The sequence below is a fragment of the Elephantulus edwardii genome, unplaced genomic scaffold, assembly GCF_000299155.1.
Source record: "Elephantulus edwardii isolate Elephantulus edwardi_28Jun2011 unplaced genomic scaffold, EleEdw1.0 scaffold00092, whole genome shotgun sequence".
Taxonomy (NCBI): domain Eukaryota; kingdom Metazoa; phylum Chordata; class Mammalia; order Macroscelidea; family Macroscelididae; genus Elephantulus; species Elephantulus edwardii.
The window spans coordinates 3,381,776-3,400,870 of record NW_006399842.1 but is presented as its reverse complement, the minus strand read 5'-3'; the positions used below and the strand labels follow the sequence as shown (position 1 = coordinate 3,400,870).

Sequence of the window (19,095 nt, the reverse complement as noted above, 5' to 3'; positions counted from 1 at the left end):
GAGTCATGGCTCTAATTTCTTTAGGGTATATTCCCAGCAGTGGAATTACAGAATCAAATGGTATTTCAATTTCCAACTTTTTAAGAAAGTACCAGTCCACCTTCCAGAGTAGCCCTACCATTTTACATTCCCACCAGGAATGAATAAGAGTTTCAATCTCTCCACAGCCTCGCCAGCATTTTCTGTTTGCTGCTCTGTTAAACGTTGCTATTGCTGCTGGGGTGAGATGTCATCATTGTTTTGATTTGCATCTCTCCTAGAGCTAGGGATTTTGAATATTTCTTCACGTATTTGTTTGCCATCTGACTGTCTTCTTTGGTGAAGTGTCCATATCCTGTACTCATTTTGTGACTGGGTTGTCTTTCTTTTTCTTGTTGAGATGTACTTGTCTCATTTCTATTCTCTTGAGTTACACAAGGTCTATTTCTTATCCAACATGATGACTCTATACACACCCATGTTCGATTAAAATATGCCTTTTGAGCCATGTTTTGCCTCTGTAACCCCACCTCTAGCGACTTTTAGTGAAGGATCATGAGGATGGTGCAAGATGAGGCAAGCTTCCGGTCTATTGTTCACAGGGTCTCTATGCATCGTAGCTGTCTTGAAGGTACCTAAAAACTACCATTACTGCTAATAATGACAGTATTATTAAATAATCACAGCAGCTAACCCTTAGAGCACTCACAATTTACCAGGCACTGTGTCAAGCACTTAGTCTAAACTTAGACAAAGTATTTCATCCCTGTGTCACATACAGTTCACGATTTGCAGACACTTCAATGCGATGAACACACTCTGCTGAAATCACTGGTGTGTGCCAATTCTTAATTAAATTATTCTTGAATATATAAATTAATGACTAGTAAATAAATATAAGGAAACAGGGGCAACCTCATGAGAGACTTTTTAAATGCACATCAAAATAATCAGATATCTATTCTTGATTGTTTTTAAATGATACCCAACATGCAGGGAATAAGGACTATCACACATTATTTAAGGCTTTATATTGCATTTTAAAATATAAACCATTTCAAAAATGGACTGACAAAATACACCAAGGGCCTTCAAATCATGAAAAATAATCTATGAGCCCAATAATGGGGAGGTAGGTAGTGAAATTTCAGTACATTGGCAAGAAGGTATAAGATGCTTTGGCATACTGAGAATTGGGAAAACGAAGAAACTATTTTACAAATACACAAATGCAGAAGGAAACATTCCAAAATGTTAATTAACTGTCACTCTTTTAAAGTGATGATATTAGAGGTAATTTCTCTATTTTCCAAATATTAGGCAACAGTGTAGGTTAACTAGAGTGTAGAACTAGAGATAAAGAATGGATTTTCAAAATATAAAACGTACTTGCTGTATTTTGTCTCCTTCCTGAGGTTAGGCTCCCGGAGAACAAGACGCATGTCCAGCCCCTACCCTGCAAGTCCTGCTCCTTCACAGAAAATGCTGTGGACAACAGAAGCCATTTCTGGTTTGCTTTTGCCTTGTTTATATTAAATAATGGCTTCCCTTTGTCACCCTGCCTATACCCCTAACTCTTCATCTCTCTGCTCAAAACTATTCTGGGTACATCATCTTATCCATGCAGATCTTCCCGATCCATCCTGGAGGAAGATCGGAAACTGTGCAACGAAGGGCAAGGCTATTCACAGGGAACACAAAATTGAAGTGTAATCTGATGAATGACTCAAATCTGAATTGTGTGGTATTAAGATCTTAGAATGGGAAGAGGAAAAAGCCTCTGTTCTCCAAAGGAGACATAATGGGACATTTAACAGATTTCTTTCAAAGGGCAAATGAACAAACAAAACTCACCATTTAAGATCCAAATGAAGAAGATAAAGACCAGCTTTTTAAAAATACTACCTTGGAGGAAGCAAACCAGAAGACCTATTTCTCTGCAAATGGATAGCAGATATTATTGTTTTTCAAAACTACCTAGAGTCCTGGGGGCTAGGATCAATAATATTCCCTCTCTCTAAAGAGAGCAGATGGTCAGAGCACAGTATAAATACCTCTGAGCTTTTCCCACTTGGAAAATAGGAAGAGACAGCTGAAAAGCTTACAAATTTTTCCCAAGAAATGATGTAACAAGTACTATGAGACCTGCGTTTGTATGGAGCTACTGGCTAAGTTCAAGATAATTCCAACCAAGAAGATTCCAGGAAACCTCAAGGACAAAAAAAAACCCTACTGCGCTTCAGAGGAATAGCCCCAGTATCCTGAAACAACACTAACACATTCACAAAGCAAGGTTCTTCCTGGAAGGAAAAGTGAGAGGCTCAGGAGAGGAAAAGAATGCTTATCCTTACTGCCACAACAGAAGGTCCTCCTACTGCACAATATGGGTCAAGAAAAGAAAAAAATAACACTTAACAGAGACAGCCAGACTTCATCAGGGTGAACAAGGCTCCCAGCTGTGTTCCTCAAGGTGGGATAGAAAGGAATGGGAGGCTCACACACAGTGATTCTACAAGGCATGTGAACCGCCAGGTCTTCAGTGACCACATTAAGAGGTCTTTTCAAGCTTTCAAATGTCACCAACTGAAAATTTCCACAGACGGGAAGGTGGACTTTTGGCTGGATGGAACACCAAACTGTTAATTCTCTGTCTTGTCCTCTGAACATAGCAGCAGAGTGCAGGAGTTCCTGGGTATTCATGGGAAGGAATATACATATGTGATCAAATGCAAAAGTCAAGATGCCGTCATATATGGGGGGAGGGAGGGAGTACACAAAATTCAGGTCACAAAGGATTAATGTTGCTATGTGCTGTCAAGTTGGAAGTGACTCACAGTTCACCCTCTGTGGGTCAGAGGCATTAAACTGCACAGAAGGAAACTGCCTGTCTTTCTGTGATGCAGCTAGTGTAATCGAACTGCATGGTTTTGGGCTGGCAATTCCTTATCCCTAGACAGAGCTCCATTAAAGGATTAATATAAGAAGAAAATAAAGAATTTGCTTGTTGCTGTTATGTGCTGTCGAGTTGCCTGTGACTCATTGCAACCCTATGTACAACAGCTCAGAACCCTGCTCTATCCTGAGCCAACGTTATCATCTCTGACAAACCAATTCCCACTATCCCAGTCACTGAGTCAATTCAACTCCTTGAGGGCCTTCCTCTCCTGCACTGTTCCTCCAACCTCCCAAGCATGATGTCCCTCTCCAAGGACTGGTCCCTCCTTGCAACACGTCCAGAGTATATCAGAATTTCAGCGTTAATATATCCATTAAGGTTCACCTCTAGCACCCATGTTATCAGGATGATTTGGCAGCTCTCTGCCACCCAGGAGACCACAGCACTCACACAGATATGCCACCTCCAGCACGGATCTCACATCTTGACTTGAAGTTAAAAGTATCACAATATATTAAAAGTGCCCAAGGCACGATCCAAAACCAGTGCCCACACATCCTGACCTAGCTGGACCCTCAAAACTCCACCCATAGCAAGGAAGATATCACCAAGAGACAGCCCCTTGATGTCCAAGATGCAGCCTTGAGAATTGTTTCGCTGTTAATTTTCTGTAATTAGTATATAACAAGATTTTCTTCTTACCTCCATTTGTTCTACTGACTCAAGTCTATCATTTCCGTGGAAATTCATACAGGAGAGATCAAAAATGGTTTTCTTCAGGTGCTGGTTGTCTGTATAGAGCTCCTTCACTAGCTGTATAAGGTCAATGACCTAGGAAAGAAGAGTACAAAGAACTGGCTACCCAGTAGCAATGTCAGTTTCCCAGGACCGTGACCCAACACAGAGAAGTTTCCTCTGAGCACGCATCAGCATCACAATTACGTAGCCTTTAGGAGAATCAGGGAGCTGATTCCAACCTCAGATCCCACTTGCAGGGAGGGGTACAGGAAAGCAGCTCTGTCCGCAGTCTAATGAAGCATATCTGTATTCCCAGAGTCACCACTTGGGGTAAAGATACGAACAAAATGCCAAACCTAAGTTTCAGTTTTTCCTCAACAGTAAAATAGGTTACTACGAGAATGGAATATCAACAGGAGTCACAGTAACAGTGGACAGGAATCCTTGGCACAGTTTAAACCCTCAATCAAGGACACCTAGTGTTATCTAGGTCTTGTCTCCCATCCCAACCCCTATTCAAAGCAGAATTAACCCCTCTCCTGATAACTCTGTATCTTATTCATCCACCCACCTATTATAACAACCTTTGCACTCCACATAAAGATGACTTGTTTACATGTCTATGTCTTCTGCTAGAATGAAAATATCCCAGCATGGACTCTCAGTCACACTGGTATGATCATCTTATTATACATCACCCAGTATCATAGGAGAACACACTTCTTATTATCAGTGGCTCTTGGAACCCTGAAACACTAGAGACCACACTAATCAACACGCTGTAAAACATAAAGGGGTTGGGTTTGTTTGTTGTTTGGGGGTTTCCTGGTTAAATCACTGATCACAATCTACCGGTTTTTTTTTTATTCCTTCAAAAATCCTCTATTAACTTTATGTTCCAGGTACTTTGAAATAAAAAATAAATATAACGCAATCATTAACGTTAAGACAGATGTTCACAGCCTATATCTGAGAGACAGAGGAGAGAACCCAGATCAGTGGAAGGACATAAGGAACTGGGGAAGCACAATGGGTAAGTGCCAGCTGCTAAGTGAAAGGCTGGTGGCTCAAACCCACCCAGCACTTCTGGAGGAGAAAGACCCAGCAATCTGTACCCCAGAAGCATTACAGCCTAGAACACCTGCTGGGGCTGTCACACGGGTCACCAGGAGTTAGAATCAACTTGAAACCATCGAAGGCTGGCACAGTCAGCACAGCCCCACCTGAGGAACATGAGTATGGGTGAACGAGCTGAGGGAACGCTAACCCTCTGTGTGGAGGAGCCAGGGCGCACCTCCTAGAGAAGAGCTGTGTTCTCAAGTCAGAGAAGGACCGTACTTAACTTGGGGGAAGGCCCTTCAGAAATGCTAAGGAAAAAAAGGTCTCAGAGCTGGTGATCTGGAACTGACTCATAGCCGACCCTCCACTGGATTTTTGGAGGATGTGAATCACACAGAAGGAGACTGTCCCTCTCTCCCCCACACAGTCCCTGGTGGATTCAAACCACTGGAGTGATGATTCCTTTAGAGGGTCAGCAGGACAGCTCCTTAGAGGCCACACCACCAGAGATGTAAACTTCCCCAGAAATGTAAACAGCAGGGGGGAAAGAAAGGCAGAGAAAAAGCAGAAAGGAGAGAAAAGATCTTTTAAAATTTTATACTCCTGACAAACTCAGGAGACAACAACCAACCAATGAAATGCTGAAAGTTAATAGGTTGATACCTTTTTCTTTAGGTCTTCTTGAGAAAACTGGTCCACTTGTAGCCGTTTGTGTTCTTCAAGGCAAATACTCAAATAAGATGTTTGATCACTATAAAATGAAAACGTTTCTTCTGCTCAAAATAAAGGGTGGGGTGGGGGGGACAGATCAGAAATAGTTACTTCCATGGCCAATCACAGTGCAATCCATTTAAAGTATGCAGAATTGGGTTGGGGGAACATTAGAGAGGAGAATAAATAAATACACACAGGGACTTTAAAGCACCACTTTTGGAGCAAAACTAATTTTCCTTCGATTTCTACAGGCTGATATGTCAATGTATAGTTCATCTTAGGCTATAGGCTTTCACTGTGGCTAATTCTGAATTATAATTTGCATATGAAGTGTTGTGCCTGGAGACCATTCTGAGTGGCATGAGCAAATGGCGATTTCAGTTTAAATGAAGGAGTGATTCTGTTTAGGTGAGAATACCAGAAAATTAGATGTGACCCACAAAGACAGAACTCAAGGGAAATAAAAGTGCCTGATGTGGTTTTTTTTAAAAGGCTCAAGAGCCCACATGAGTAGCAAACACACCAAGCGCAAAAACTGCCTGCTGGATTTAAGATCAGAGAATCTTTGGTCACCAATCTAAGGGCCTAGCTCTTTTGCAACAAAGCTCACATTCTAATAAGAAACAAACAAACAAAAAAGCGAGCAAAGAAGTGGAGAAGAATATTTATTGAGAAAGGTATATTCACAAACATGATTTCATTGAACAGGTGCTGGTATGAGCTGATACATCAGACACGCCATGCATTATAGTGGAAACAGCTAGACTACAAAGAGACTCTGTGCAACTTACTGTGGGGCCCAAGGCAAATGAATCTTTAGGAGCTCTGGTGGCTTGGTGGGAAGAAGCTGCACTGCCAACCCCAAGGCACACAGTTTGAACCCACCAGCTGCTCGTTGGGAAGAAGATGGGCAATCTCTTCCTCTGTGATTTACTAACTCTGAAAACCCTCTGAGGGTCACTATGAGTCGGCCCAACTTGATGATACATAATAATAACTTTGAGCCTTAGCTCTTCCTTTGTAAGGAGGGGTTCTATCTATCAAACAAAATTATTATAAGCATAAGAGGAAGAATGTTAAGGGCCTACCACTGGGTTTTTTCATACTATAGGTGCTTAAAAAACCTGCCAAACCAACCACTGCTATTATTGATATTCATTCTACGTGCCAGGCATCAGGCTAGGGGTCTAGAAAGGAATAATGCACCAACCCAGACTTTAAGGGGTTCATATATAGCAAGGCAAACTACCAGATACTGGTGTAATAAGTACCACGATGCAAGTACCAGAGACTCTCACCTTGTTGTGTTGTTAAGGGGCCACTGAGTCTAGTATGACTCATAGCAAACCTATGAACAGCAGATCTGAACCTTGCCCTTTCCCATGCCTGCCTCACAATCTCTGACACACTTGAGCCCATTGCTGCAGTCACTGTGTCAATCCACCTGGTTGAAGTCTTCCTTTCCTCTGCCAGCCACCCCTCCACTTTTCCAGGCATGATGTCTCACTGCAAAGAACAGCCTGTCCTAGCAATCTGTACTCTTCTCTAAACAATTTGCTCATGATCACAACAATGTTAAGCACAACATTAAGCATGAAACAGCAATCTCACTCATCCTGTCTCTGAAGCCCTGGCTCTTTGCAGTGGATGCTATGGTAGGCACAGCCCAAATGCTTTGGGCAGTAAGGACTATTTACCAGAGGAAACGAGATTCAAGGTTATTTAAAGCTAGAAGCAATGAAATAGAATAGGAAGTTAGAATTCTGCAGTAGACCTTCCACAGAATAAACACAATTTACTGGGCTGTTCTACTGTAAATGCCAAAGCCAAATGGCTACAGAATAAGAGAGCCAACATCAAAACAGCCACAGGTGAAAGGATCCCTTGAGAAAATCGGGTAGTAGTCTCATCTCCTAATGAAGTTTGAGGGCTCTCTTAAAGTTCATCCAAGATCTTCCTAGTGGCAGACCCAAAGGGAAGTAACACAAAAGAGTATTTACCTTCTCGCATGCGAATTGCATTGATTTGCTCCTCTAAGGTCTTCTGCAAATTCCGATACGCGAGCACATCCTGCTCCAGTTGTTTCCGCAGGGCAAAAATGGAGTTGAGCTCAGCCTGCAGGTTGTTGATACTTGGTAAAATAAGACATAAGAAGCTTTAAAAAAGACTCATTCGTGCTTTAAGATACAAAGCCCCCCCCCCATTTTTTTTTTTATTTTTAATTTAATGTTATTTCTGTTTGGGTTGGGTTGGGTGTTTTTTTTTTGTTGTTGTTCTATGATTTTTTTCCCTTCTGGTTATAAAAGTAAGTAGATGTTTATTAAAGAAAATTTTAAAAATAGGCATATGAAGAAAACAAAATTTATGACTCCACTATCAAATACCATGTGGTAGATAGCATTTTTCCCGGTACTTTTCTTGTGATAATTTTTACAAGGTTGAAATAGTAACAGACACACAATACTGACTTTCACATTCATTTAAACATAGTTTTCTACATGTTTAAACTTCTTTACAAACATCATTGGTAATGATTATAATATTTTAAATCTGGTGGCTGTCCCATCATTTCCTTTAACTTATCCATTTTTAATGGATATTTAAGACATTTCCTACTTTCTGCTAGATCTGTAACTAGGGGGAAAGACTTAATTCTTTACAGTGCGTCTTTGGAATAACATCTTAAGAGGACTTAAGCATAGAAAAGGAGAAGGTTCTTTAGTGCTTTCTGCCACCTAGAATCCAGAGTTCAAAAGAGAGGGATTTGGAAAAGTCTTTTATTACTCATAAAAGAGGTAGTACTGAGGATGAGGATGAAGACCACAAAAAGGAAGGAGAGTGAGACAACAGGTGGGGAAGAAGAATTCCATTAGGGGCCAACAGAGCTCTACAGTAGTGGGTCACCACTCACAAATGCATAGTATGGATGGGTTTCTAACTCGGGAGAGGAGTTCTCGCAGTGATGTTGAGTTCCCCCTCTGATCTTCACAGTGCTGGGCTGCATGGAGAGCTTGCATAGAACCACAAGGCCAGAACCCAGAAGGGGCCATGAAAATGCACATCTACCAGGATCTGAATTAATCCTGATCAGTGCGGTCCAACAGGTGATGGGAACGTTCTCTATCTGTGCTAATACAGTAGTAGCCACTGGCCACATGCAGCTAGCTGACCTGAACGTCCACGTTTACTAAATGGAACTTAATTTTTTTTTTCAATTTAATAATTCATAAACACTTTGTTTTGTAACACTAACTACAGCTGATTAATGTAACTGATTAATTGTAATGTCTGACCAACTCTGTATTGTACGTATACTGCCTTTCCCTTCAACTTAAATAGTGACTATTATCTATTATAAATTTGTATTACCCTTTTCTTTGCTTCGCATCCTTAGTGATCATCCAAGAATAATGCTGTGTGTAAACTTGTTCTTTGCTTTTGACAATAGTGGCCTTATACAATATTTGCCCTTTCGTGCCTAGCTTGTGTCACTCAGCATAATTTCCTCTAGTAAATTTCATTTAAATAGGCACATGTAGCTAGTGGCTACCTTATTAGACAATGCAGACCTATGAGGAGGGTTGTGTACTTCTATTGATATGCAACTAACAGAGATCTGAACCAATTAAACCCAGTTCTCAGAGGAGCAATGGAGACCCCATCTGTTCTCTGAGCAACATAAATAATGTTTCATTCTAAATCTCAGTGCCCAAAGCCTTATTTGACATTCAGGTTATTTTCCTAAGAAGGATTCCCAGAAGTGCAATTGCCAGTCAAAAGGTACAATCATTTAAAAAACTACTGAAACATCTTAACAGATCAGGAAAAAAAGCTTCTTTTTATAGACACTAAAATGCATACCATTCTCTATCCAGTGCCTAACTCTAGGTTTTCTAAGAGCCCATTAAAACCTAAGGAACTGTGGTGGCCTGGTGATAAGAAGGTGCACTGACAACCCAAAGTCACATGGTTTGAATCCACCAGCTGCTCCATGAGAGAAAGATGGTCTACCTCTTCCCACGTGATTTATTGCTGAATCCATTCCAAATCAATGGCACATAACAAAAAACATCAACACCTTGAATTAACTTGTAAAAACTTACTAATATGTGGATTTTTATAGATAAAAGTCCAGAGGCTTTCTGTACCTAGATGCTACAATCTGGACAAACGGAAAAAATTACGCTGAATGAAATAAATCAGAGGGGGGAAAAAAGGCCAAGTATTCTACAATCCCATTGTATAATCTAGAAAGGAAAAATATCTAGATTGGATTAATGCTCAGAGACAAAAGTTTATTAGTGTTACAGGGAGGGAAGGAATGGGAGTCGTCATGAATTTGGCACAATGAGAGTGGCACTGAATTCCAGTTTGGGATGACAGAGAACCTTCAGAAATGAACAATGATGACAGACACAAAATATAGTAAATGTAATGAGTATCACTTGGAAAACGCTCTGCACGTGCGCGCTGACTGCAATGCTCGGGCCGCGCTGTGTGCCCCACGCCGCTGCGCCCTCCCCGTCGCTCCGGCTGCTGCCACAGCCCGCGCCTCGGCTGGACGCCCGCCCCCGCCCGGGCAGCTCGCCGCCCATGCGCGCTCAGCGTGGGAGACCGGCCTTGTTCCTGCGGCTGCGGGGCGCTGCACACCGAAGGACACAAAGCTTTTATTGAATTCCTGAGTGATGAAATTGAAGAAGATCAAGAGACATAAGTCCCTCGGCAGGATGTCTGGAGGTTCGGAGGTAGAAGTGAAAGGGACAGAGCCTAAATCAGTTCGGAAGATTGATGGAGCAAAGACCAGGATGACTTTGAAAATTAACAATAGTATCCGGCCAACATTTGATGGAGAGGAGTCCTCACAGGGGCAGAAAGAAGGTTGAAGAACAAGAGCCTAAACGGACCTCAACACCTAGTTTTGTAAGTTATAAAGAATGATGGCAAGATGGCTCTTGTGCTTGACTGCCATTATTCAGAGAATGAGGCTAGACGGGAAGAAGAGAAGAGTGACATCTGCTCCATTAAAGAAGTGAGTTTTCAGTCCACTGATGAGTCTGACTGGAATGACACAAGGTACACCCTCCACACTGATTCCCTGCACTGGCCTTTGTATGACCACTTAATGGATCTCCTTGTGGACAGAGGGGCAGACAACGCTTTTGCAGATGAGCTGGTGGAGCTTAGCATAGCCCTGGAGCACCAAGAGTGCATAATGAACTATATGTACAAGATGTACTCATGTACAATAGTACACTACTTTCCTGGAAGATCTCAAAAGTTTTGTTAAAAGCCAGTAGAGCGGAGCAGACAGACACTGAAAAACTTCGTTTTAGGTCAGGTAAACAAAACCTAAAGGCCAGATGATAATAACCTACTATCATGGGGAGAAAATGCAAACTTAAATTATTTCTCTCAGAACTCTGTTTACTATTCTTTTATTCTTCCTCTAAAATTATTTTTAATTTTTTTTTTTGCTTTTTATATATAACATGATGGACAATAAAATTAGTTTATCCCTTGGAAAAAAGAGAAATGGTTAAAAATGGTATTATGGCATTTTTTAAAGTTATTTTTTACCATAACAAAATTTTTAGGCAGGGAAGGGGTTGGTCCAAAGCTTCAATATACTTAAGAACTACTGCTCCAAAACATATGTGCCACAGACAGAAACCCCCACCTCTCTAGACATTTCTTTCAGCTCCATCCACTGAACTGCACACATAAATCAACACATATTGGAAGGAAAATAAACCATTATGTCTAATTTTCTGTGCTTGCTGCTTTGAGGACGGTTCATTGTGAAGCAGTCTCCATGCAAGGAATGGGGCCCACGAGCAACATGTACCTAGTTCCATTTCAAGACAATCATAATGATCAATTTGTGAGGCTGATGGAAAACCTTACAGTGGTGTCACACACAGCACTCGCCTGGATGCGGACGTGCTGCAGAGACATTTAACCAAAGAAAAAAAGGAGATTGTTTTAGCAAAGCTCCTGCGATTAGGACTGGGGAAAGCTAACTGTTTCGCTCCCTCTTCTCCTTTGTGACAGGGTGAAAAGTACACAGCTGCTGCTCCTGTGTCTGTCATTTATGTTTCTCCAACGCCGGGAATCTTTTCAAGGAGCGAGGCGCTAGTGGAACAAAGGTACTTCAATCAGAGAGAAACCAAAGGCCTGCACCTTCTTCTTCCCAGGGAGGAGAGGGGGAGGTAGAAATGAGGAGTCAGAGCCAGGCTGAAAATGGCAGCCACCACTAACTCGCTCCCTGACCTCAGGCAAGTCAGTGAAACTGCCTGAGTCATGGTTTCTTCATCTGAATAAAATCCGGAAAATGATTCCATTGCCCACTAAATGAGATGTTACATGTAAAAGGGTACATATAGTGGATGTTGTTGTTGTTTTTGTGTACTGTGGAGTCAGAACTGACCCATAGCTGACCCTCTAGTGGGTTTTCAGAGGCAGTTAAATCAATTGCACGGGAGACTGCCCATCCATCTCCTGTGGAGCAGCTGATGTAGTCAAACATTGCATGCCTTTAGGATTACAGCACAGATTCCTACCAGGACAAAATGTTCAAGAAACATAATTTCCTTTTCTACACATCCCCAATCACTCATACACAAACGACGCCATTTATGGCTTTCTAGCTCTCGTGGGTTACTGCAATAGGTTTCATCTGGACATAATTTTGCCACACAACCCCCAGCAGACACTTGGTAACGTCTGGAGAGATGCAAGGTTGTTCTGACAGGGTAGGTGAAGCAGTATGGAGAGTTTAGAGTCCAGGAATGGTGTTTAAAATCCTACAGTGCATGGGACAGCTCCTCACAGCAAAAAGTATCCAGCCTGAAATGCTGACAGTGTTGAGGCTGAGGCTGAAGAATACAGTTGTAATCCTCAAGAAAACTGCTATATTATTGAAGGTCTAGGTTTGAGGACCACGGAAGTCTGATAAACTCAGATAATCCCAATTGTAGCACCTGGGTAACATCTCAAAGCCTGTATTTCCACTTCTATACAATGAGGTTAATGCTCCTGACTTCAATGTGGCTAATGTGAAAAATACAAAAGAGAAAGGATCAAACACACAATTGCTCACAATTTGTAACCTTCCACCCCACCCTCTCTTTCCAATTTTAATTGTTAGAATGGCACCTGTCTCTACAGTGATCCACCCTTTACTGTTATTTTTCACAGTGGAAAATGCCAGCACTACAAAAAGACCTCCCCTTGCCTCATCCCACAATTCGGCTACCTGGATATGCCAAGGTCTGAGGATTAAAAACCCCTGATGGCTATATTCATGTCTAGTAGAATATTGGTGGAAATGTAAACTTTTCATTTCAAGTTGTTGCAATTTTGAGCTAATGTTACCAATTTACTAGTTAATGTGTTTTCATTTCATGTTGTGGATATTTTGATTTAGTGTTAACAATTTTTCTGTTTACTGCCTTTATGTGTATCTTTTATTTCAAAGCCAGTTTGCTTGGCTCTATAGTCAACAGTCTTGGCACCAGCAGCCAGGAAATTAAAAGGTGCATTGCCATGGGAAAGTCTGCTGTTAGGGACCTCTCCAAAGTACTGAAGAGCAATGGTGTCTCTCTGGAGACTAAGGTGCATCCGATACAGGCCATGGTCTTCGCAATCAATTGTTATGCATCAGAGAGTTGGACAATGACCAGGGAAGATAGAAGGACAATTGATGCCTTTGAGCTGTGGTGCTGGAGAAGAGTATTGAGGATACCATAGACTGCTAGGAAAACAAACAGATTTGTCCTGGAACGGGTTAAAATGGGTTGCTCCTTGGAGGCAAGGATTCTGAGGCTCCATCTAACTTACTTTGGACATGTTGTGAGGAGAGACCGGTCCTTGGAGAGGGACATCATGCTTGGGAGGGTGGAGGGACAGTGCAGGAGAGGAAGGCCCTCTATGAGGTGGATTGATTCAGTGACTGGGATAATTGGGATGGGAGTGTCAGAGACAGTGTGATTGGCACAGGACAGAGTGGAGTTTAGGGCTGTTGTACATAGGGTCGCTATGAGTCGCAAGCATCTCGACGGCACATAACAACAATAGGGTAGGAGAAAGAAGAGCAGGTAGGCCATTTCACAGACACAAACCCAGAGATGACTGAGTGGCAGAGCTGGGATTTGAAACCAGGGCTGTGTCATTCTACTTTTACTGCGACTATAAAGATAAACAAGAAATCTTTGAAGCCTCTTTGCTGGTCACAGCTCTGACCATCTTGGTCTCCCCTACATTTTCATCCATTAAGAAAGAATGTGTGAAACTCTGAGGCATGATGTGGAGGGGCAGAGGAGCAACCATATCTACCCACAGGGCCTCTCAGTGCCCAGAATGTAATCTGGCTCCCATCCCTCAAAGCTGCCTAATTAAAGCTCAGCACACCCATTCCCTTTGAGTTTCCCAATATTGCTGCACCCCTCCTCCAAGTGAGACTGATTAGCAGCTGAGGCTTCTTGAAGATGCTCACGTTCAGAGTCGTATCGACTCTGAGAATTTCATCAGGATGTTTTCATTTTCTCTAAATTCATTTCAAATCTGAAAATCTGAAAATTAGCTGACAATTTAGAAAATTAGTGTTGGGAGGGCATTCATCCTCAGAACATTTCCCAATGCCTGCTCTGTACCACACCCGGTGACAGACACTTGATGCAGTGACACAGTAAAAAGAAGGTGTGTTCTCTGCACTCAGGAGCTCATGGTCTTTACTCCTCTCCCTCCACTTGAGGGAGGGAGACAGAAAAGAGATAACAGGTGTTATCACCCCAAGGGGTTAATTTGGACCACCTAACAAAGGTAATGCTTAAGCTGAAATCTGAAGGACTAGTGGGAGACAAAGTGAAGGAAAAGATGGCAAGAGCGGTAGGCAGAGGCAGGAGTGCGTAGCCCAGGGAAACATGAGTAGTTGATTAGAGTTATGATCAATCCAAACAGAAGGGGTTCAAGTCCACGAGCTGCTCTACATGAGAAAGATGGGCCATCTCCTCCTATCTGATTCACTGCTTCTGAAAACCTGCTGGAAAGGCAGCCATGAATCAGGCCTCGGTGGTACCTAACAACAGAGAAAAGCCTAAAAGAAAAATAATAGAAGATCTTCTTTAAACTTGTTATTGTGGAAAGCTTTAGACACGGACAAAACAAGTGTGCTAGGCCTCATCCCACTGCTTACACCCTAAACCCCACAATCAGGGCATCGTATCAGTCTTGTTATGTTGATATCTGACCCACTTCCTCCCTTCTGTACAATTTTTTAAGTAAATCATATCCTTTCAACTCTTAACTATTCTAGTGCACAGACTTGATTTCTTAATGGAAGAAAATCATTGACAGGCAAACAAATGCCAAAGGGCAAGAAACCTGCCTGTGGACGAAGAATCAGAGCATGGGAGAGCTAAGGCAGAACAAGGCCACTTCATCTCACCAGCACCAAACCACGTGTCAGCAATTCTATGAGGGCCCATTCTTCTCTCTGTTGTTGAGTCCTTTCCAATCATACCTGATCCTCCACTGAATTTCAGAGGCTAGAAATGCAGAGGAAGAGACTGCCCATCTTTCTCCAGAGTATCTTCCTGTAGCTTTGAATCATGAGAAAACAGAAGCCGCCAACCCCTACAGACAACACCACTAGAACATCCTTTAAAATCTCCAGTTACTTCAAGTCTTTTCGCCATTTTACTTCTGGAGAAATGACCCCTCCCGCTTTTGGGACATATATTCTCTAATAAAATTATCTTTATTTTCACCTTCAAAAAACCTATCAACCAAATAAAAAAGACTCTAGTTACTTCAAAATATGAGCTAAATAAAAAGGAAACATGTTTGCATCCTAAGGCTCTGACGCTCAACCTCCTGTGTGACCCTGAACAAGTCACTTAAGTTCTCCCAGCTTGGACAGCATGATATAAAATAAGGATGACAAGTATCACTTACCTCATAGCATTACTGCGAGAATTATATGTAGCGATGCACATGAAAACATTTCCTAAATGTATAATAAAACCAAAACCAAGCCCACTACCATTATGGCAATGTCAACTCACAACAAATCTGCACCAGATTTCAGAAGACTGCCCTGTTTTCTCCCACAGAAGAGCTGGTGGATTCAAACGACTAACCTTCGAGGAAACAGCTCAATACATAAAGTCCTATGCCACCAGGGCTCTCTAAATAAATCATAAAATGCATAAAAATCCAAGTAATTATTCTTTTTTTATCATATTGTGCCAAAAATCAGACAATTCTTAATAGAAAGTAGATCTATTTGGTTTTCAATTAAGGCAATTACCATCTAAGCACTTTATAAGCCTTCTAAGCAAACCAACAGGGCTTTGCTCCCTCAAGAAATTACCAGCTATTTCCATGACAGGAGTGTGCATAAGCACAGGCACACGTGTGCATGATGTCCAAACCGAAACACTCACCTGCTTGAGTCCTGCAGAGACTTTACCAGACTGGAATAGATGCCCTGCTCTTTCTTCAGGACCCGAAGCAGCTCTTCATAGTCTGACTGTTGCTTGTCCTGAGAATGAGAGTGAATATCTGACATTAAAGGGAAGAATCTTAAGAGTGTATTCTTTTATTATGCACTGTATGTGGATACTCCTAGTTTTGAAACCCTAATTGAGGTAAGGCCCCAAGGCAGGCGGTGAGTCAGGCAGGCCACAGTCAGAGAGCACCACCTTCAGGACAAGTGGGGAATGACTCTCTGCCTCTGATTAAAGAATGAAGCTGGAGCTAAGCTTTCTCATCAACCAGCTCTTACTAAAGAATCAGGATAATCATTCTATTTGTCCATCATGAAACTATCGCCCTCAGAGCTGTTGCTCACAGCCTTCACAACCGCTCACGGAATGAATGCCTTCATACACTCTTCCTCTATATGTTGTATGTGCTGGAAGGGGGAATGTGTGAAAATTTACCTCTTTCCCAAAGCACTGACATTCACTAACTGAAACTTGTAGAGTACTGGGGACAAGGATGTTCAGTAAAGAAGAAGGTGAGTACCACTCCTTTACCACTGCTGATGGCTTTCAAAAGAATCACAGTATGGGGGCCTGGATAGAGTGCGAGACAAATGCAGACTACAGCAATAAAAAACATAAATTGTCAGGCTTACAGGTCTGACAGAGACAAGTGGAACTCCTGAGACCATGGCCAGCCCTGAAGCACCTGCTAATCTTGGACATGAACCCACCCCTGTGGCACAACTTTTAGCAGGTGAACAGTGATGCCACAGAGGCATTCAGTCCTTAAAATGATCTACTATATGGTGTCAAAAGGGCAACATCTGCCCAAGGAAAAAGTTCAAAAGGCAGGAAGCAAGAAGACAGAGGATGACTGGAGGGAGACCGTGGGAAGAGAGCTGGTACAACATGTGGACGGCAATCAGTGTCATTCAGCAGAATATGCTCACGTGGTACCAATCTGCCTGCAAACTTTCACTCAAATCACAATAAATAAGTGAAGAAATCACTGAAAGAGCAGCACTCTGGAGGCACCCAGAATAGTGATGATAAACAGGTCAAAGATGGGTCACTGCCGTTCATGACTTGGTAGGCAGCAGGTAAGAGAAAAAAGAACCAGGGATTCTTAGAGTAAAGGCAGATCCTAGGAATGGGGGGCAGGGGGTGGTGGAGAGGAGAACCTATCTACAGCATTCTACTGTGCCAGAAAATATGAAAATATTCTAGTAACAATGGCATGGTTTCAAAAGGATAAAGATGTCAACCTTAAAGAAACTCCTACTAGGTGAAGTCCAGACAAAACAAATGATCGACATGAAAATGGCAGTGTCTAACTTCAGATGAGGAGAGAAAAGGCATTATTGGCACTAGTCGATTTCTAGGCAGTGGAGGTGAGATATACCTTCTCTCTTCAACTTTTTTTAACAATTTGGACACAAGTTGTCTCTTCATGGCATTTTCTACTTCTCTGCTGGGGTCAAAAATTTGTTGCATGGCCACACAGAACTTACAGACCAAAGAGGAGGCAAAAAATTTCCTTAACTCCAACAATAAGTGCCCAGAAGTAAGCAAGCCTATTTTGTCAATAGGCCTGGACCCAAAGACCTTCAGCTTTCTCACTCCATGGAAACCCACCAAGCTGTCTCCTAACAGCGTCCTGATTCTGTATCAGTTCTCTGTCACACTGGCCATCACTTCTTGCCATCATGCACTGCTTCTGGTGTTATAGCAATTTGCCTCCTGGGTTAGGAGGTTCTTGGTGCAAGAACCCCAGGTCCAAAGTTTACCCTCTTAACTCTTCTTCTCCATGGTAGTGAGGTGCCACCTTATCTAACTCTGGGATGGCTCATTTTATCTGGAGGGGGCAGGAGGGGGAGGGAGCAACACTGGCCAATTCCCTTGTTAAGAGTTCTAGCCATCTAATCTGCATTATTTATTCCTACAAGAGTGCCATATACCTTATCCCCATCATTAGCAAGTTTTCTAATCCTCTTGACGTGCTAAGGGCACCTGATTTGCACAATCCCACTTAATTATTGAGAGGAAGACCTTCAACCGGGTAGACTGACACTGTAACTGCCACAATGGGCTATAATATGTCAGGAAGTGTGAGGATGGCACAGGATAGAAAAGCACTCAGATCTGTTGTTGATAGAGTCATTATAAGTCATACTCAACTTGATGGGACCTAACAACAACAATTTTTTAAAACAAAGATTCTTACCACTGGACCAATAGGGAGTGTCATGATAGGTGGAGAGGAGACTGAAACTGTCAACAGCTTCATCTTGCTTGGATCCACAACTAACACCCTTGGTACCAGCAGTCAGGAAATAAAGAAATGCATGGCGCTGTCAGGCCTTGGTCTTTCCAATTACTTGCTATGCATCTGAAATCTGGACAATGAATAAGGATGACAGAAAAAGAACTGACGCCTTTGAAGTGTGATGTTGGACAAGAGCACTGAACATTCCATGGATGGCCAAGAGAATAAAGTTAAGTCTTGAAGAGGGTGCAGCCTGAGTGCTATTTGGAGGTAGGAATGAGGCTTCACCTCACATACTTTGGGCATGTTGCTAGGTGCGGCTATTCCTTGGAGAAGGACATGATATTGGTAAGGGTGAAGGGTCGGCAAAGGAGAGGAAGACCCTCAACTAGGTGGACTGACACAGTGACTGCTGCAATGCGCTCTTGTGTAGCAGGAAGTGTGAGGACGGCACAGGATAGAACAGGGTTCAGATCTTTTGTTCATAGGGTCGCTATGAGTCGTATTTGACTCAATAGCACCTCACAACAAAAACTTAATCATAAATGGGTGTTACAAGATTATGGCAATAAAAATGACATAAGGTGCTAAGGTTATCCATCACACTGCAATATAACAGAATAAGGTCCACTAAATAAAACACAAAACCATGTACCCACACTAATAAGAATAAATACTGGGATAACTAAATGGTAGGGTGGGGTGGAGATGGGGGTGTCTTAGTAGAATGCTAACTAATAAAAGTACAAGGAATGATGGAATTATAAAAGCTATCATTTGCCAGCCATTACAATACAAAATTATTTAAACAGTCTTTGTATTTCACATTCATTTATGCTTTCTCCAAGGGGCCCTGCTAGTGCAGTGGTCAAAATGCTTCGACCACTAACTAAAAGATCGGAGGTTCAAACTTATCAGCCGCTCTCCAGGAGAAAGGAGTGACTGCCTGCACCTGC

The 19,095-nt window shown here is 42.3% G+C and overlaps 1 protein-coding gene and 1 pseudogene across 1 annotated transcript in view; one reads left to right on the top strand and one right to left on the bottom strand.

Annotated features, from left to right (window-relative positions):
- Positions 1–19,095, bottom strand: part of CDK5RAP2 (CDK5 regulatory subunit associated protein 2) — a 252,415-nt gene that overhangs the window by 108,122 nt on the left and 125,198 nt on the right. The window contains exons 15-18 of the mRNA XM_006890751.1: positions 15,832–15,929; positions 7,387–7,517; positions 5,336–5,445; positions 3,578–3,706 (exon numbers count right to left, since the gene is read on the bottom strand). Coding sequence (XP_006890813.1) covers positions 3,578–3,706; positions 5,336–5,445; positions 7,387–7,517; positions 15,832–15,929 — 468 coding nt within the window. The remainder of the gene's footprint in view (positions 1–3,577; positions 3,707–5,335; positions 5,446–7,386; positions 7,518–15,831; positions 15,930–19,095) is intronic.
- Positions 9,793–10,683, top strand: LOC102845317 (annotated as a pseudogene).